Raw genomic sequence first — 21,341 nt, 5'->3', positions numbered from 1 at the left:
ATGCAAGGTTGGATTGCATCTATTTCAGTGCAATGAGTCTTACGAGTAAGGCAGATGAATTGAGGGCATTGATTAGCACATAGGATTATGATATTATTGCTATCACAGAGACATGGTTGAGGGAGGGACAGGACAGGACTGGCAGCTCAATATTCCAGGGTATAGAATCTTCAGGCGTGACAGGGGAGGGGATAAAAGAGGAGGTGGCATTGCACTGTTGATCAAGGAGTCAATTACTGCAGTAAGGAGGGATGACATCTTAGAAGGTCATTTGGGTAGAACTTAAAAACAAAAAGGGGGCAATCACTTGGTTGGGTGTGTACTACAGGCCGCCAAACAGTCAGGAAGAGATAGAGGAGCAGATATGGAGGCAAATCTCTGAGAGGTGTAAAAATAATAGGCTAATAATAGTAGGGGATTTCAACTTCCCCAATATTAACTGGGATAGTTTTAGTGCAAAAGGCTTAAAAGGGGCGGAATTCTTAAAATACATACAGGAAAGCCTTTGAGCCATTATGTAGAAAGTCCTACAAGAGAAGGGGCAGTACTGGACCTAATCCTAGGGAATGAAGCTGGTCAAGTGGTAGAAGTGTCAGTGGGGGAGCATTTCGGGGATAGTGACCATAACTCTGTAAGATTTAAGGTAGTTATGGAAAAGGACAAAGATGGACCAGAAATAAAGGTACTGAATTGGGGGAAGGCTGATTTCAATATGATAAAACAGGATCTGGCCAAAGTGGACTGGGAGCAGCTACTTGTAGGAAAGTCTACATCACATCAGTGGGAGTCATTCAAAGAGGAAATTATGAGAATTCCGAGCCAACATGTACCTGTTAAGATGAAGGGTAGGACTAACAGGCCCAGGGAACCCTGGATGTCAAGGGAAATAGAGGATTGGCTCAGGAAAAAAAAAAGGAGGCTTACGGCAGATCCCAAGCGCTGAAAACAGCGGAGGCACCAGAGGAGTATACAAAGTGTAGGGTGGCACTTAGAAAAGTAATTAGGAGAGTGAAGAGGGGGCATGAGAAAACACTGGCGGGCAAGATAAAAGAAAATCCCAAGGCGTTTTATAAGTATATTAAGGGTAGGAGGATAATCAGGGAAAGAGTAAGGCCCATTAGGAACCAACGTGTCAATCTTTGTGTGGAGCCGAAGGACACAGGTGAGGTTTTAAATGATTACTTTTCATTGGTGTTCACTATGGAGAAGGACAATGTAGGTGTAGAGATCAGGGAGGGGGATTGTGATATACTTGAACATGTTATCATTGAAAGGGAGGAAATATTAGCTGTCTTAGCGGGCTTAAAGGTGGATAAATCTTCAGGCCCAGATGAGATGTATCCCAGGCTGTTATGTGAGGCAAGGGAGGAGATAGCAGGGGCTTTGACACAAATTTTCAAATCCTCTCTGGCCACAGGAGAGGTATCAGAGGACTGGAGGACAGCGAATGTGGTACCATTATTCAAGAAGGGTAGTAGGGATAAACCAGGTAATTACAGGCCGGTGAGTCTAACATCAGTGGTAGAGAAAATATTGGAAAAATTCTGAGGGGCAGGATTAATCTCCACTTGGAGAGACAGGGATTAATCAGGGATAGTCAGCATGACTTTGTCAGGGGGAGATCGTGTCTAACTAACTTGAGTGAATTTTTCAAGGAGGTGACTAGATGTGTCGATGAGGGTAAAGCAGTAGATGGTAGTATACATGGATTTCAATAAGGCTTTTGATAAGGTCCCGCATGGGAGATTGGTTAAAAAGGTTAGAGCCCATGGGCTCCAGGGCAATTTGGCAAATTGGATCCAAAATTGGCTTAGTGGCAGGAGGCAGAGGGTAATGGTCGAGGACTGTTTTTGCGCTTGGAAGCCTGTGACCAGTGGTGTACTGCAGGGATCGGTGCTGGGACCCTTGCTGTTTGTAGTGTACATTAATGATTTAGACGTGAATATAGGAGGTATGATAAGTAAGTTCGCAGATGACATGAAAATTGGTGATTTTGTAAATAGTGAGAAGGAAAGCCTTAGATTACAGGGAGATACAGATGGGCTGGTAAGATGGGTGGAGCAGTGGCAAATGGAATTTAATGCTGAAAAGTGTGAGGTAATGCATTTTGGGAGGACAAACAAGGCAAGGGAATATACAAGGGGCGGCACAGTGGCGCAATGGTTAGCACCGCAGCCTCACAGCTCCAGCGACCCGGGTTCAATTCTGGGTACTGCCTGTGTGGAGTTTGCAAGTTCTCCCTGTGTCTGCGTGGGTTTTCTCCGGGTGCTCCGGTTTCCTCCCACATGCCAAAGACTTGCAGGTTGATAGGTAAATTGGCCATTAGCAATTGCCCCTAGTATAGGTAGGTGGTAGGGAAATATAGGGACAGGTGGGGATGTGGTAGGAATATGGGATTAGTGTTGGATTAGTATAAATGGGTGGTTGATGGTCGGCACAGACTCGGTGGGCCAAAGGGCCTGTTTCAGTGCTGTATCTCTAAACTAAACTAAACAATGGATGGTAGGACCCTAAGAAGTACAGAAGGTTAGAGGGACCTTGGTGTACTTGTCCATAGTTCACTGAAGGCAGCAGCACAGGTAGATAAGGTGATTAGGAAGGCTTATGGGATACTTGCCTTTATTAGCCGAGGCATAGAATATAAGAGCAGGGAGGTTATGATGGAGCTATATAAAATGCTAGTTAGGCCACAGCTGGAGTACTGTGTACAATTCTGGTCACCGCACTACAGGAAGGATGTGATTGCACTGGAGAGGGTGCAGACGAGACTCACCAGGATGTTGCCTGGGCTGGAGCATTTCAGCTATGAAGAGAGACTGAGAAGGCTGGGGTTGTTTTCCTTAGAGCAGAGAAGGCTGAGGGGGGACATGATTGAGGTGTACAAGATTATGAGGGGCATTGATAGGTTAGATAGGAAGAAAATTTTTCCCTTAGTGGAAGGGTCAATAACCAGGGGGCATAGATTTAGGGTAAGGGGCAGGAGGTTTAGAGGGGATTTGAGGAAAAATGTCTTCACCCAAAGGGTGGTTGGAATCTGGAACGCACTGCCTGAAGAGGTGGTAGAGGCAGGAACCCTCACAACATTTAAAAAGTATTTAGATGTGCACTTGAAAAGCCATAGCATACAAGGCCACGGGCCAAGTGCAGGAATATGGGATTAGAATAGCTGGGTGCTGGATGGCCGGCACAGACACGATGAGCCGAAGGGCCTGTTTCTGTGCTGTATAACTCTATGACACTATAACTAGTGTGAAGAGCTACCAGCCATGTGTATAATTAGCTTCATCAGTTTAGGGTACCCGGCACTTCTCTTACTGAAAAATAAATTTGTATTTTTCTGCACCATGCCATACTAAATAATAACAAACACAGCAGCAGATCACAGAATCACAGAATTGTTACAGTGCAGAAGGCGGCCATTTGGCCCATCGTGTCCGCACTGTCTCTCTGAAAGAGCAACTCCCTAAGTTCCATTCCCCTGCCTTTTCCCCATAACCCTGCACATTCTTCCTTTTCATATAACTGTCTAATTCCCTTCTGAATGCTTCAATTGAACTTGCCTTCACCACATTTTCAGGCAGCACATTCCAGACCTTAACCACTTGCCGCATGAAAATGTTTTTCCTCATGTCACTTTTGCTTCTCTTACCAAATACTTTAAATCTTTCGTTCTTGATCCTTTCATGAGTGGGAACAGTTTCTCTCTATCTACTCTGTCCAGATCCCTCATGATTTTGAATACCTCTATCAAATCACCTCTCAGCCTTCTCTTCTCCAAGGAAAACAGTCCTAACTTCTCCAATCTATCTTCGCAACTGAAATTCCTCATCCCTGGAACCATTCTCGTGAATCCTTTTTGTATTCTCTCCAATGCCCTCACGTCTTTCATAAAATGCGGTGTCCAGAACTGGACGCAATACTCCAGCTGAGGCTGAACTAGTGTCTTATACAAGTTCAACATAACTTCCTTGCTCTTGTACTCTATGCCCCTATTAATAAAGCCCAGGATACTGTATGCTTTATTGACCGCTCTCTCAACCTGTCCTGCCACCTTCTATGACTTTTGCACATATACACCTAGGTCCCTCTGCTCCTACATCCCCTTTAGAATTGTACCCTTTATTCTATATTATCTCTTTATGTTCTTCCCGCCAAAATGAATCACTTCACATTTTTCTGCATTGAACTTCATCTGCCACCTATCTGCCCATTCCATCAACTTGTCTATGTCCTTTTGAAGTTCTACACTATCCTCCTCAAAGTTCACAATGCTTCCAAGTTTTGTATCATCTGCAAACTTTGAAATTGTGCCCTGTACACCAAGGTCTCGGTCATTTAATGTATATCAGAAAAAAGCAAGGGTCCCAACAGTGATCCCTGGGGAACTCCACTACAAACCCAGCCCGAAAAACATCCATTAACCACTACTCTTTGTTTCCTGTCACTCAGCCAATTTCGTATCTATGTTGCTACTGTCCTTTTTATTCCATGGGCTACAAGTTTGCTCACAAGTCTGTTCTGTGGCACTGTATCAAATGCCTTTTGAAAGTCCATGTACACTACATCAACAGCATTGCCCTCATCAACCCTTTCTGTTACCTCCTCAAAAAAACTCTGGCGAGTTAGTTAAACATGATTTTCCCTTAAGAAATCCATACTGGCTTTCCTTAATTAACTCGTATTTGTCCATGTGACTATTGATTTTGTCCCGAATTATTTTTTTCTAGAATTTTCCCCACCACCAGAGTTAAACTGACAGGGCTGTTGTTGCTGGGCTTATCTTTACACCCATTTTTGAACAAAGGTGTAACATTTGCAATTCTCCAGTCCTCTGGCACCACCCCTGAGTCTAAGGAAGACTTAAAAATTATGGTCAGTGCCTCTGCGATTTCCACCCTCACTTCCCTCAGTATCCTTGGATGCATCTCATCTGGTCCCGGTGCTTTATCCTGTTTAAGTACAGACAGCCTATCTAATACTTCCTCTTTATCAATTTTAAACCCCTCTAGTGTCTGACTTACCTCCTCTTTCAACATTGCCTGGGTTGCATCTTCTTCCTTGGTAAAGACAGATGCAAAGTGGAAGTTGGCAAATGTTACACCACTTTTCAAGAAAGGAGGTAGAGAGAAAACAGGGAACTACAGGCCAGTTAGCCTAACATCAGTCATTGGGAAGATGCTGGAAACTATTATTAAAGAAGTCTTAACATTGCACTTGGAAAAGTATAGTATGATCAGAACAAGTCAGCATGGTTTTACTAAAGGGAGATCCTGCTTGACAAATTTATTGAGTATTTTGAGGGTGTAACTAGTAGGGTAGATAAAGGGGAACCAGTAGATGTAGTATACCTGGATTTCCAAAAGGCCACATAAAATATTAATAGCAAGATAAGGGCTCATGGTATTGGGGGTAATATACTAGTGTGGATAGAGGATTGGTTAACAGACAGGAAGCAGAGAGAGGACATAAATGGGGCATTTTCATGTTGGCAGGCAGTGAATAGTGGAGTGCCGCAAGGATCAGTACTGGGGCCTCAGCTGTTTACACCCTATATTTATGACTTGGATGAAGAGACAGAGAGTAATGTATCTAAATTTTCTGATGATACAAAGCTCGGTGGAAAGGTAAGCTGCGGGGAGGGTGTATAGAGGCTGAAAAGAAATATAGACAGGCGAAGTGAGTGGGCAACAAGATGGCAAATGGATTGTAATGTAGGGAAGTGTGAAGTTGTTCACATTGGTCGTAAAAATAGAAAAGCAGAATATTTTTTAAAAAGGCGTGAAACTGGTAAGTATTGATGTTCAGAGAGACTTCGAGGTACACGTACAAGGAACGCACAAAGTTAACATGCAGGTGCAGCAGGCTATTAGGAAGGCAAATGGCATGTTGACCTTTATTGCAAGGGGATTGGAGTGCAGGAATAAACAAGTCTTAGTAAAATTGTGCAGGGCTTTGGTGAGACCACACCTGGAATACTGTGAGCAGTTTTGGTCTTCACATTTAAGAAAGGATATACTTGCACTGGAGGCGGTGCAGCGAAGATTTACTAAATTGGTCCCTGGGATGAGGTGGTTGTAGTATAATGAGAGGCTGAGTAAATTGGGCTTATATTCTCTGGAGTTTAGAAGAATGAGAGGTGATCTAATTGAGACATACAAGCTTCTGGAAGGGCTTGAATAGGATAGAAGCTGAGAGATTGTTCCCACTGGTCGGGAAACCTAGAACACAGGCACACAATCTCTGGATAAGGGGCCAATCATTCAGGATTGAGATGAGGAGAAAGTACTACACTCAAAGGTTGTGAATCTTTGGAATTCTCTACCCCAAAGGGTTGTGGATGCTCCATTGTTGAATACATTTAAGACTGGGATAGATAGATTTTTGATCTCACAGGGAATCAAGGGATATGGAGAGCGGACAGGAAAGTGGAATTGAAGCCCAAGATCAGCCATGATCATATTGAATGGCGGAGCAGGCTCGATGGGCTATATGGTCTACTTCTGCTCCTACTTCTTGTGTTCTTGTATTTCTTTTCAAAAGCTAAAATAACCCTCTCCCATACTTTGAAAGATTTCACCACAGTTAAACATCAAATTTGAATTGAACGTCTATCACCAAATTTAATCTTGCTGCTGCATTCCTTGTTTCGTCTTTGTTCCTGTTACACTCAATAATAAGATGCATCCCAAAATAATATTAACTTAAAAAAGGTCAGTGTTTTTATTTGCACAGCGTGGATGTGCTTTTCCATTATTTAGGAAGCAGTGCAAATTGGATGTCCAAAGTACAAGAGCGATTTATGCCAGAGATTACTCCATTTCCTCCCCTTCATTTCTGAAGCTGAGCCTTGCTGGGGTAAGCTTCCAAAGACATCTCGTCATTATTGTTCACGTGAGCTCAGTGATATTTGACAATGGGGATATCACTGGTGAGCCCAATCCCGTCTTCACTCGATATCCACGCAGAATGCTGGAAATGATCAGAAATCTTAGATGGCAATTACCTCCCACAAGCCCAGAGACACTGAGGCAAGTTGTACCATCCATCTCATTGCTGCTAAGATCAAACTAATTCAGCAAAGACTGAAGATCAATTGTGGCACTGTCCTGATCTGTATGGGCCAGTACCTTTTACCAGTGTATTTACCATTGGAATATCTCATATGTTTCATGTTTAATACACAAGTGCAGCCTAAATCAGTTAACTTTTAAAAATTCTTTCTTGGGATATGAGCGTCCTGGCTAGGCCAGCATTTATTGTTCATCCCTAATTGGCCACCTTGAATTGCTACAGTCCATCTGGAGTAGGTACACCCACAGTGCTGTTAGGGAGGGAGTTCCAGGATTTTGACCCGGTGATAGGGAAGGAACGGCGATATAGTTCCAAGTCAGGATGGTGTGTGATTTGGAGGGGAGCTCGCAGGTGGTGGTGTTCCCATGTGTCTGCTGCCCTTGTCCTTCTAGGTGGTGAAAGTTGCAGGTTTGGAAGGTGCTGTCGAAGAAGCCTTGATGAGTTGCTGCAGTGCATCTTGTAGATGGTGCACACTGCTGCCACTGTGTGCCAGTGGTGGAGGGAATGAATGTTTAAGGTGGTGGATGTGGTGCCGATCAAGCAGGCTGTTTTGTCTTGGATAGTGTCGAGTTTCTTGAGTGTTGTTGGAGCTGCACTTGTCAAGTGGAAAGTATTCCATCACACTCCTGACTGAAGGGATATTTTCACTTTTTACCACTTTCTGTTCCTTTCAGCAACTATAGACCAATTGTAGGCACATTGTGACAAAATGAAGTGCATTTAGCTTCCTGTCTTGTTGATCATAGTATCAGAAATTGGCCATACCATATAGTACACAATCTTGAGTGCCTAGGCAGTAGTTTAGGCAAGCTTTAATTGGATATGCTTATATTATTGGAAATTCTAGGCTGCATTTTACAAGCTTGCAGCCGAGCTTCAAAGATGGTGGCCCGCATGCGCGGACTTTACTCCACGGAGCCGCTGCGATGTTAAATGCAGCGGCTCACTTACATTGCCAGGGCAGACCCCCGTCCCCCCGCCCCCCGATGACGTAGAGGGGGTGGGTATTCCATTCCTGGCAATGCCGTCCGGCACCACTGCACAGGTGCAGACGCCATTTTTGAAGGGCTTTCAGCCCTTACATTTAATTTAAATTTTTAAAGTTATAGGAGTTTTAAAAATTAAATAATGGTATCCCGACCTTCCCCCCTCCAAAGTTAATAAACTATGAACTTTACCCCTTCCCACCACCCCCTAGACCAGTCGAAAACATTTAACCCTGCTCCCCCCCACTCCAGCCACCCTGAAAACTTAGCTGCTCCCCCCTCCCAACCAGTGTTCTGCCTCAGGTCCTGGCAACCAATCTCAATATCGCAGCGGGAGCAGGTAAGTGTTTAATTCATTAATTTACATTTATAAACATGTTTAAATCCTGTTTACATCTCCGAGCGGTGGGGGGACCGCCATGAGGCTTCACCGCCACTGGCAATACGTATCGGGCCTTCCTGAGGTCGAGGCCCATGGTGGGCCTTTCCCGGAGGCATTTTCCAGGCCCCCCCACTGCCTTGACCCCCAACGTCGGGGGGTCAGTAAAATTCAGCCCTCTGTGGCTAATTGCCTGGTTCATTTTGTTCCAGAATACTGTTGTAAACTAGTAATGTATCCAATTGTCACAATAACAACAATTTGTTAGTTTCAAGTGGGCATGGGGAATCAAATAGATCTCTTTTTAAATATATGTTTGCTTGGCAGTTATAGTTATGTGAGCAAACATTGTTTTGAATCCTGTGAGCGATTCAGCACTTCAGTTATGAATATTGCTTCTTCCAACATCTCTTGAAATTTTGATTTTGAATGGTTGAGACTGACTTCCTCTCATTCACTGGTCAGTCTTAAGCTGTCGGGGTTAGGAGCAAGTCAGGGTAGTAAACTGGAGTTTCAGTTTTATAGTGACCTTTAGTGCAGAAGAAGCATCTTTGTTGTCCTCCATCTGTTCTAGCATTCAGAAGGGAATTAGACAGTTATATGAAAAGGAAGAATGTGCAGGGTTATGGGGAGAAGGCGGTGGAATGGAACTGAGGGAGTTGCTCTTTCATCGAGCTGGTGCGGACACGATGCGCCAAATGGCGGCCTCCTGTGCTGTAATGATTCTGTGAATCTATTCTGTGAAGTGTAATAAAGGGTAGAATTACGGAAAACCTACTGTTTGTATTTAATGCCCACTGCCTCCTCTGCTCAGGGCAGTCCATTTTCTCAGAGAGTCCCAAAAAAAAATTTGGAAGGGGCTGAATGCCTGTTTTAGGTAGTCATTTGTCTGAGGCCGCTATGGCATTGTAGTGTTTTTCAGGCATCCTTGAGCTGCAGGACACAGTTCTGCAAAGCTGGTCATTTTGTCCCCATTTTCCATCCAAAAAGTGCAATAAGAACCATTTTATCACCTATATTTTACAGTTTCTAACTATCAATATATCTCTGATGGCATTATTCATGGTGTGTCAAATAATAGGGCATTTTATAACAACCAGAATGTGGCACAACTTGCCATGCCAGTGGTGAATATGTAGGTGGCCCTGGGGCCAACATTTCATTATATCGATGGTAAAACCATGTGTACTAAAATTAATTTTCAACGTCAAACTCAATTTGATATACTTAGAGACAATTGGACCCCAAGTTGTAAGTTAATTGGAAAATGGCTGTTTTGTCGTAAATAGTATTATCCATCAAGCAGACTAAACGGCCAGTAACAAAAAATAAATACAATACACAGAAGTGGAGAGACGTACGTATTGTACTGTCTTTGGACCTTTATACTGCCTTGAAATAGTATCTTGAATAAGTGGGAATTTGTTGAATATTCTGTTAAAATATTTTGCTTATAATTTAGACATTTGCAGAAAAATCTGAAATATATTCTACTTTCCTTTTCTCCAAGATATTCAGTTTCTGTAACACAATTTCTCAGAATGCTCTTAATAGCCACAGGTTTTGGACACTAATTGTATAGGAGTGCAATGGATTGAAACAGTGAAACGGATGAAGAAAATTATGTGGGAATGTACTTAATGCATTTCAAATTCTACATGAGTTTAGATGATTGAAAGAAATTATTAGAGTAGTTATGATTATTGTTTTCATAGTAATTTTTGTACCTTTTTCAACAGCTTTCATTGGCAACTGGAACAGAGCAAATGCCCACATATAGACAGATATTTTCATTTTGCACTGATGGCTGATACCAGAATTATACTGTTTCTACGGTTTGTATTGAGAGATTTTATTGAATTTATTTTATGTCTTCCTGAATTGTGTGTGTCTGGTGTCAATTCACCTGTAACTTATTTCCATGTGTTTAAATTGGTATACCAATATGCTGTTTCTAGCTCAAAGCTAGAATGGTATCAATATGCCTTCAATGTAATGTTAGTGATTCCCTATTCTCATGGGGTAATAAGCCAGGGTATGTTATGCAGCACTCTTGGTCTGAACAGTACCTTTTCACATGACAGTTTAAAAACACTTTACCATGCCCCTTTAATGATGCCCTGAGATTTCTCAAAGTATTGAAAATAAAATTGGTGAGCTAGAGGTATAAATTGTTATGTGTTATAATATAGCATTAATAAAGTTTAGGCTAGACCAGGACTGAGATTCGAGATTACAAAATATTAAGGAGGCATAGGATAGGAAGGAAAGAAGCAGAGTGGTGGTAATATTCAAAGATACATTGCAGCAGTATAAAACAGGGTTGATATGAATCCTTTCGGTAAAGCGTGGCTACCCGATCCGAACCCGATGCAATGTGTCGGGTTCAGATCGGGTCTCTCTTCCGGGTCCAGCATTCAGGCTCAGCTCGGGCTGGATGTGGACAGTGCTGCCTTGCTCCGGGAAGTAGTCTTCAAATGAACATTCAGGACGTCAAGGTGGGAAACGTGCAGTCCGGACTCCGCACTCTGCAGTAAAGCCTGGTTACCCAACCAAACCCAACTACGTGTGTCGGGGTCGGGTCGGGCATTTAAAAAAATTAAAGGACTCGGGGCCCAGGTTGGCTGTGGTCAGGTCGGCCCGGGTCAGGTTTTAATTTTATACCTGAATCAGGCTTTATTTTTCGGTTAGGGAATAAAATGGGAACTGTTACTCTACTGGGAGTATATTGTGGGCCATTGCATTATAGAAAGGAGATGGAGAAGGCGATATGTAGACAAATCAGAGGTAAATGGAGGCAAAATGGGATATGCATAAGAAATAAAAGCAGGAGTAAGTCATACGGCCCCTTGAGCCTGCTCCACCATTCAGTTAGATCATGACTGAACTCTTCAATCAAATCCAGGGCGGCACAGTGACACAGTGGTTAGCACTGCAGCCTCACAGCTCCAGCGACCCGGGTTCGATTCTGGTTACTGCCTGTGCGGAGTTTGCAAGTTCTCCCTGTGACCGCGTGGGTTTCCTCCAACAGCCAAAGACTTGCAGGTTGATCGGTAAATTGGCCATTATAAATTGCCCCTAGTATGGGTAGGTGGTAAGGGAATTGAGGGAAGGTGGGGTTGTGGTAGGAATGTGGGATTAATGTAGGTTTAGTATAAATGGGTGGTTGATGGTCGGCACAGACTCGGTGGGCCAAAGGGCCTGTTTCAGTGCTGTATCTCTAAAATAAAAAAAAACTTTCCCACACTATCCCCATATTCCTTGATTCCCGTAGTGCTAAAAAATCTGCCAATCTCATTTGAATATACTCATCGACTAAGCATCTTCAATGTGAGGGAGAGTTTAATTGTTCACAGATCGATGGGAATAAAGATAATTGACTTGCTAAAGAAGAGGAGGGATTCCCATAATGTGTGCAGGACTGCTTTCTAGATCAACATGTTCTTAGTTTAGCAGGGAAAGAGGCAGTGCTGGATTTAATTCTAAGAAATTAATTGGCAAATCGGCAACCTGAGGCGAGGGTAGTATCTAGGAAACAATGACTATAGCATAATTAAATTCCACATAAAAATAGAAAAATTTTAAATAAAGGAGTTTGACTGGAGAAAGCCAATTTCAATTAGATAAAAAAGGGAACTAACCAGAACTAACTAGATAAATTGGAAATAAAAATTGTGAACCAAAACCATAAACAATAGAAACGTTCAAACAGGGGGTGATTAGGGTACTGACTGAACATGTCCGTAAAAGAAGAAAAGGTAGTGTATCAAAAGCTGAAGTTCTTTAACTGAATAGATAAATTAAACTCTTTTGTAAAAAGCCATCTAACAAATCTAGGGCTAATAATACAAAGAAAATCAAATGCAATATGAAGGAGAGAAAAAAGAGATGTATAAAGCTAAGAGGCGATGGATGAAAGATTGACAGGCAACATGAAAACAAATAGTAAAAGGAGTTTTTACCTCAAGTAAAACAATAGTTTAGGAAATTATTGAGCTGATTAGATTTGAAAAAGGAAATCTTAAGTAGATACTTTCTGAATACCCACATCCCACAAATTCCCATTGAAATTCTAAACCATTATCTGTGAGTGGTCTGAACTTGGGTTATAGCGGTTGCAATATCAAAATTTGCAGATGACACAAAAATGAAAAGCAGTGTTAACAGCAAAGTGACTGCAAGTAACTTCAGTGAGACATGGACAAATTAATATATTGAGCAGGCGTCGAATGAAATTTTATGTGGAGAAATGCGAGGTGAAACATTTTGGGAGGAAAAAAATGAGAGAACATATATACTAATTGATAAAACTATAAAGGGAATAGAGAGATTTAGGAGATCAGATACACAAATCTTCTAAAATGGGAGGATATTTTAATAAAGCATATGGGATCCTAGGTTTTATTAATGGACACTGAATAAACGACTAAGTGGTAATGTTAAACCTATGCAAATCATTGGTTAGGTTGCAGTTCGAATATTATGTCTAACTTAGGATGTCTTTCTGTAGGAAGCATGCCAAAGTTATGGAGAAGATGTGGAAGAGAATCCACTAAGATGGAAGTAAAGACAAGAGATGGGATGTTTTCTTAGGGCAAAGAAGTTTGAGGAGATCTGATGAAGGTGTTCAATAATATTCCAGTGGCAAATCTAAGTCATAAAGATCTGCAGAAAACAATGGTGGAAACAGAATCCATAGCAGCTTTTAAAAGAAATTAGATAAATATGTGAAAAATAAAGCATTTAAAAGAATATAAAGAAAGGGTAAAGCAATGAAACTAAATGCATAGCTCTTTCAGAGAAGTGACACTGGCATGATGGGCTGAATGGCCTTCTCAGCTAAAAAGCTTTATGATTCTGTAAAGTTGAACCCACATTTGGAAGCATGAATATTCCGCTGTATCGTGCTGAAAAAACTTGGTGTGCACACTTTAACAAGGAAAGAAGGGCTAATGATGACACTGCAATTGATTTCTCACAGCTAATGTATTACCATAGTTTTCACTGTCATTTATAACATTTTGAAAATCAGTTCCCTCTTAAAAACATAATCAAATTTTAAGCAAACCTGTAATTTGTGAAGTTAGCATATTGTGGTTTTCAAGATTGTTAACATGATTTCTGATTTGATCTTAAAACAGCCAAAATTAATGATAATACCAGAAATGTCAAAGTTCCTAACAGTGCCACAAAATGCACATTTAGAAATTATGTGAAGTCCAAACACAGGAGTGTTACACAATAGCATGAGCACTAAACTTTTTATATTGGGACATTTTTGATTACCTTTCAGTGTAGTTTGGGATATTTTCTTTGAGATTTATCGTAAGGGTGTATTTTGTTGGAACTGTTGGTACATAAAGTTTGTTATTGGACATAGAAGACAAAATCAAATGTTCTGACACCAAACACGCAAGCAATTTGAAATAGGTTTAATGTGGTCTCTGGTGCACTATGCAGTTTTTTTTCTGCCACACAAGTTCCTTGGTAGTTGGCTAAAATGACTTGAAACCAGTCGATTTCTTTATGATTCACTCAGCGGTGGTAAACAGCATAATCTTCTGTCTGTCGTACAGGCTCATGTGTTTGAAGTCCAGTATTAATCTGATCTATTTTTCAGTCAAAACAACTTTTCACCATTAAGATCTCAGTCCTGAATTCTGCCTGCAGTTTAGAATTGTGAGCTTCATTGCTCGGAAACCTATCAGTGCAAACCTGAATTAGCACTAGAGATGAGCAGATCAGTATTTGAACTGCGCTGCTGTAAATTGAAGTTCTCTGGACCCCCCCCCCCCCTTATGGGAACATCCTTTAGCGCACAAGATAGGCCCATGATAATTTGTTACAGTTAAGTAAATACCATTGAAATGCATGTGTCACCAACTTAATTAACTGTAACTGCCCAACAACTGAAACATCCCTGACTGATTTCTCAAGGATGTGAAACTAGATACACTGGGCTTCATCGGACTGAGTCTATTACATCATCACAGCAAGATATTATGAAGAATTTATTTGTATCATACTTAGCTATACTATATCTGGTTACAAAATTTCTAATCTGTAGTCATTCCAATGGACTGCAGTATTTCTTGTGTGCCCTTTTTGCAGTCTGCTAATCCAGCACCAGCATTGACTAGGAGTTGTGCCTACAAAGCAGTAACTCCAACCTAAAAAGTGCTTCTGAACCAGCAATATTTTAACATTATAAAGCACTCTATTGCAAAGGCTGCTTTTAAGCAACTTTTCTGCAACAAGGTACCTATTTGCTGAAATGTGACACAAGTGCCTACTGGAACGTAAAGAATCATATATATTCCAGCACAGAAACAGCCCGTTTGGTCTGTCTATTTAATGCTGGTGTTCCAGTTTTCAGAAACTTACCGAAGAAGCTAAATATTTGTTGCATAGGAGTTCATAACCTGTGTGACCCTGCTTAGGAAGACATATTATCCAGTTTTTGCTTTCTAAAAGCTGGACCTTTGACTCCTTTACACCACCTATATTATTTAGAACCTTTTGAATGTTTGGCTTATTCCTATTTTAGAAATCACTGCACGTATAGTTACTGTTACCTTTAAAATTTGCATTTGACAAGTTTCTGTAATTTGAATATTTACCTAATATATTTTTGAATCAAGAAATGGAACACATTTGCAAAGTGTAAATGCCGCTCTTGATGAGAATGTGAAAGATAGTAACTTCTGAGATGAACTTTTGTGCAAAAAGACATTCTGTATTATTTTGTGAATCTAGAGTAATGTGATTGTGGAAATAGTTATAATGAAATGAACCTGTATTGTATGTGGAGGTACTGTACATCCAAGTTAAAATCATTTTAGTTATTCAGGCATGTTGTTTCTATCTTTCATCAATAGACCAGTCAATGTAAACTTTAATTGTGCAAATGACATTTACTTGAGTCCCTAAATTATCATTGGGAAATCATTCTCTATAACAAATGATTAATAATTGTTATATAATCAGTTGTGGTAATAACAATATTAAACTAAAGAGAAAGTAGTCTTTGTACTCATTTTGAGTTCTTCCATAATTATTTATGGCATAAATAGAGTGAGCCTTAGGTCAAGATCTGGGTAAAACTCAGACATATTGAATCTCAACTTTCTTCCCCGATTTGTGTCTTTTGAATGCCAATTATTTGGTTCACTTAATATATTTGCACAATTGAATATCTCTGGATATATTTTTTGCTATTGTTACACCTATATTTTTATAATGGCATCTCCTGCTCCATATTCAATATCTGGCAGGAAATTTAGAAAACTGATTTTATATACTTTGTTTTTCTTTGTAAGAATATGTTTGTGTCTTTCTAGCAATATTTTAATATTTTGCAGAGCAGTTCAAAATAAAACTAGTTTTTTTACTTTGTAAAATGAGTATTGGCAAACTGAGTTGAGCAATGGAAATCAAATTCACTAGTTTCACTTCTCTCTCCCTCACACCAGACTGTAAATTATGCTCTTCACCTCTTACAAACTAGATATATAACTTACATATGGTTTAAAGGTCATAAAGTCCTTGACAACTACTTTTTGTCTGGGTAAGGATACCAGCCAGGTGAACTCTACAGATTTTCTATATTAATGTCACATACAGTTCATGTGTTTAGAAACAAGATACAAAAGGTTTCCATTGTGTTGCGATGTCCTATCATAGATTACATTTTTCTCAACCACTGTACATCTGCAGATAACGTTTTTCTATTAAAACCTATCACAAGTTAACTATTTCCACTTTGAGCACGACTGAAAATAAAAGTGGGTCGCAGGTCATCATTTGAGTTTTGGGGTTCTTTTGCGATCTGGAATCATTTATTTTCATTCTCGGGGTCTCTAGCTGGACAAAAAAACAGGGTAGGAGAAAGTTCACTAGCTTATCCAGCTACAGCATATAGGTACCATTAGTCATGTTAATTGTAGGTGTACTTGCAAATAGACATTTAGTCTCAAACTATTTTTTCTTAATGTGCAGAAATATGATAAATTTCCATGGGCAAGCATTTATTCTTCAGGCAGCAACAATTTTGATATTTTAATGTAGATACTCCTCAGTGAAGTGAGAATTTGACTGAAAGTAATGTTCTGATTGGTGGATTGTTTTCCCTCGAACTAAATGTTACACACATTTATAAAAAATAACCAACTGGTATAAAATGAGTTTGCATAGCAGTTTAATTATTTAGAATGGGATATTATCAGCTACGGTGATTTATCATGTTTGTATCTGTGATTTACAAAGGTAAAAGCAGATTGAATATATGGATATGCACTTGAAATGCCGTAACCTACAAGCCTGTGGACCAAGAGCTGTAAAGTGGGATTAGGCTGAATGACTCTTTTTGGGCCGGCACAGACACGATGGGGCAAATGGCTGCCTTCTGTGCCATAAATTTCTATGATTTCTATTTATATGAATAATCACTGTTTAATTTTAAAAAAATAGGAATTGTACGAACTTAATGCTTACAAAATTTACACCATTACAGATGGCCAAAGACAAATTATCAAAGATGAAACAACCCTATTGAAATATTCAGCAGCAACAGCAAGTCAAATGTTATGGGACATTGTTGCACTTTATATTACATCATTGAGGTTATCCATCCACTCTCTCCCTAATTCAGTTTTGATAGTAACTCAGTTCTGTACCACTGCAGCTACCATTTGTATCTTTGAAGTACCTAAACAAGAGTAGCCATCTGAAGTTGTATTACCTATACTATCTCAAAAAATTGGGGACATTAAAAAAAACTTTAAATTCAGAGCATGAACAGCCTTTCTTCTTGATTGACATTCATATCATTTATTTTCCAATGTTACGTAAACTGTTTAATAAAGATGAAAGATGCTACAGAAATTAGGATATATGTACATGCCAAATATCCTAATTACCTATACAGACACTTGTGGGTTCTCCAGTAGAAATCTGACAATGTGGGATAAAAGGGCGCAGCTTTTCATTTATGTGGTTCTGCTCAGGAATTATTCTTTCAGAAAGAAGGCCAGTAAAACTTAAGCTCTTGCATAAATTGTTTTTGCAGCATCTAAAAACTGATACAAGTGTGTGAATGGGAAACTCATTTACACTCAAAGTAGCCCTCCCTCTCCACCACCACCTTAAAGCATTGCACATGGTACGTAGAAATCCTCCAATATTTTAGAACCAGGTACATGGCTATTTTTGTCCATCTGATTTTTGTAACTATTAACGTGGTATTCCAGCTTGGGTGAAAATGAAATCTCTGATATTAATCCAAGTATATTGCGAAAAGCCAAATTGAAATGACAGAGAAACATATCCTAAATTTTCAAATCATTTGATTCAAATGTAAATGACTTAGGCTGCATTAAACATCACCTGATCATGTAATTATCTTGCCACAATGTGTGCATAATATGAAATTATTGCATCATTTTTACCACACATGAATCAACTATGCCTGTGCTGGCAAGTGGTGTGAATTTACACCACGCTATGAATTCAGATGCATATGCGGATATCAGCAGATACTGTGAAAGGAAAATGAAGATGCTTCATTAGATAACTAATGTAAACGGTCTGCATATCTATACCAGCACAGTGTGTGGAAAGTTATTTTGGGGCAACTTTATTCCAAAATTAGGGAACTATGTACTTTGGAGTAGATTGTCTAATTGAAATGTAGAGTCAAGTTCAAAAAATTTTAAATTACTTGCCTCCAAGTAAGTTAAGACAAAAGATTGTAGTGTTTACACAATTTTACTAAACAAATTCACTTCATTTTTTAATCTGTAGAATAAGATAGCAGTTTCAGTCAATTTTAGACATTCATGTTTTAGTTTATATTTATGAAAATAAATCAGGTTGTTTTGGTGTTTTTTCGATAAAAATATAGCAAAGGTTTGAAAGAGAGGCTAAACAGTTGAAAAATAAACAGCATGCATGTCGGTATTATTATCTAACACAGTGAGGGTGGAAAATGCAAATATATTTCACAGAAATATTTTAAGGTATAAAGAGAATCTAGTTTCTGGGAAATTGGAAGTAGCTATTCCAGTTAAAATTGATGGATGACCATTTAAATCAGAGAATAAAACATAGAAGAGTGAAATCTGGGGAAAAAACAATGCTATGAAGGGAATTTTTTCAGGAAGAAAAAGTTATGAAAATATTTATATGTAAACCTGTTGAAAATAAACTTTGTGCAAAGATTTTCTTCAGTATTTTGTTTCTGAAAATATTGTAAGCTTTGTACATTTTGTTATGGTGAACATATCCTTTCAATAAAAATTTCAAATCCTGTACATGGATTCTGCCATTTACTTTATGACCTTTGAATCTGTTAGTTACTTTGAACTGACCAACTTTCTTCTTCCACTAGAATGTTCGAGTCTGTTTTTTTCTCTTTCATTGTTTTAATTTCTACTTTTCATGTCATATTTATGTTTTGTAAAAGCTTTCTCCCCAATCACGTTCCAGCAAAACTTTCATCAATTGAGCTGCCATGACAGTTTCCCATCCTTCTCACTACATATTATGATCCCTGTGGAGACCACCAACAAACGAAAAGAATCAAATCTATTTAACTTTTATAAATGTTACTTTGACACTTGAACCAAAACCACCATAAATTAAACAGTTGAAAAATAAACAGGGTGCACATATGTATTATTGTTCTCTGTTATAAGTGAGGGTGAAAAATTAAATATTTCACAAATACTTTATAAAGAGAAACTAGTTTCTGGGAAATTGGAAGCTACTATTCCAGTTAAGTTGATGGATGAGCATTTAAATCAGACAATAAAACATAGAAAAGTGAAATCTGGAGGGAAAAAAATGCTATGAAGGGGAAATTTTTCAGAAGAAAAAGCTATAAAAATAGAGTTTTCTTCCTGAATCTTAATCTCCCAGTTGCATCTGTTGTGAAAGTGATTCTGTTTCTGTTAAAAATATTTTTAAAGGAATTCATAGTTAAACTGAATAAATGTTGGACCAGTTTTTTTTTTAAAAGAGAGCCATCAAGGGGGCACTGAAGGAACTGGATTGGCAACAATATTACAGGTTGTCACATGACTCAATTTAAAGAAAGTGCATAAACCCCAGTAACGGGCCGAGAGGTGACAAGCGTCCCTGATTGGACAAGCCCAGTAGAAACAGAGCGCACCTGGGATGGGCAGAAAGCCCGCCAGCTTTTTGGTTGTGTGTCAGTGTGTTTTACCTGCTGGAGTGAGTGGCTGATAAAGTCAAGGCTGTTGAAGAAGTGTAAAAAGGAGAGAAGACCATAGCCCAGCTCGCTTTCCAGAATCTCTGAAGGACCCTGAGAAGTCCACTGTGTCAATTCTTCTCATTTCCTGTCTTTGAAGAAAGTCTGCTAAATTACTTTTCAACGCCGCCTGAAAAGAACTGCTCTAAAAGATCTCAGTGACCTTTCTACATGTACTCAGAAGTTAGACTGTATGCCAGTTTTGGAACAACATAACTCATCTGCTGTTTTGTTCAAAAATGAGCAAGTAATCAGCCCAAGTACTTTTTGTCTGTAACGGAGCTCTGAATTAAAAATAAAATACCTTTTTTTTCAGTTAACCGGTGTATGTGTGTGAATGTGAGGGGCTAAGGTAAAAAAGGAAATTTTAAAATTTAATTTTGGGTCTTTAAAATTTTAATCTGTGTGTTTATGCTTTACTTCATTACTAGTTAAGACTTGTTCTATAATAAACTGTTAATTTTGTTCATTACAGAAAGCTAGTTAGTGTATTCTATTCTGGGAAAAATAGAGTATATGATTGACGGTATCGATAAGTGGGAAAATTTAAAATAGTATGTTGTGACCTGTGGAGAAGTGGGAATAGAATAAACTGTGCACGCCTCCTGCCTCAGTCGTAATACATGTGTTACACCAATGTGTTTTATTGAATGATAATTTTCTTTAGTCCACTGACTGGAGATCTGAATTTATATATTTTTTAAAAGACAAGCTGCCAGCAAAGTCATCCTTTCAGCTTAAAATGATCTAGTTTGCAACACTGTATCCTACACTGCAATGCTTGTGAGGAGAGAGACAAAATGTCTGCTAATTTCCCAGCAAGAACCATGACGCAAGAAGTTTAAGGAGCTACCTGTTCTCTCAGCAAGAAGAAGAAATACTGCTAACAGCTATGTTTTAATGACTGAGTGACTGTCATGTGACTTGCCCCTCCCCATCTGTGTTTTTAAGCTGGTGTTTTTCTCTGCAGCAGAGGAGAAGTTTTTGGACTCTGAGATGAGCAGATCCTAAGTGGGACTTCCTTTCTCTCTCCATTACAGCTTGAAAACTTTCAAATCCTGCTGTTGAGTGATCACCTTTGCCTACTCTGGCTACAGTCAGCAACCCAATTGGAGGAAATGATCCGCATCACTATCTCCAAGAGACTCACTGAACCAGTCATCTACCTTTTCAAACTAAAAGCCTCAGGGTCACCAATTCAGCTAGAGGCCAGCTGAATCACTGACCTCCATAGACTGTATACTGTTATTTGTTTTATGGACTCTAACTCAACCAATCTACCTTTCCCCACTGTAACCTATTTGTGTGTGTGTAAACCTCTAGTGTATGTGTGAGAGTGAAAGTTGGCGCATTGTTTATTATTTTATTAGTTCGGTTAGGTACAATAAAGTTCACATCTTTGTTAAACTCAAGAAAACCTGTCTGATTGGCCCTTGTTATGATCACAGCAAGTAAGTAATCAAACACCTACTGAATTGGGCAGTACATTCATTTTAAGAAAAAATTAAACCTGTTGTGGTCAAACAAGGAGAGGGAAAAGAGGAAAGCCCTTCAACCCCTCCTCACTTGACTGTAACACGTGTCTTTGGTTAAAATAAAAACTTTTTCCTCAGTCACAGGACTGTTTGTCTAACCT

General features: G+C 39.4%; 1 protein-coding gene across 4 annotated transcripts in view; it reads left to right on the top strand.

Moving 5' to 3' along the window:
* The window catches only part of agbl5 (AGBL carboxypeptidase 5), a 165,749-nt gene extending 147,010 nt beyond the window's left edge, over positions 1 to 18,739 (top strand). For 3 of the 4 annotated variants that reach the window (XM_068023763.1, XM_068023751.1, XM_068023770.1), the window contains 2 exons: positions 10,176 to 10,271; positions 12,947 to 18,739. In XM_068023763.1, the coding sequence (XP_067879864.1) occupies positions 10,176 to 10,247 (72 nt within the window). In that variant the 3' untranslated portion in view covers positions 10,248 to 10,271; positions 12,947 to 18,739. The remainder of the gene's footprint in view (positions 1 to 10,175; positions 10,272 to 12,946) is intronic. The other variant, XM_068023757.1, reaches the window with a different exon arrangement.
* Positions 18,740 to 21,341: the final 2,602 nt, after the last annotated feature.

The sequence above is a fragment of the Heterodontus francisci genome, chromosome 3, assembly GCF_036365525.1.
Source record: "Heterodontus francisci isolate sHetFra1 chromosome 3, sHetFra1.hap1, whole genome shotgun sequence".
Classification (NCBI taxonomy): Eukaryota; Metazoa; Chordata; class Chondrichthyes; order Heterodontiformes; family Heterodontidae; genus Heterodontus; species Heterodontus francisci.
The sequence above is the reverse complement of the archived record's forward strand: the minus strand, read 5'-3'. Positions and strand labels throughout refer to the sequence as shown.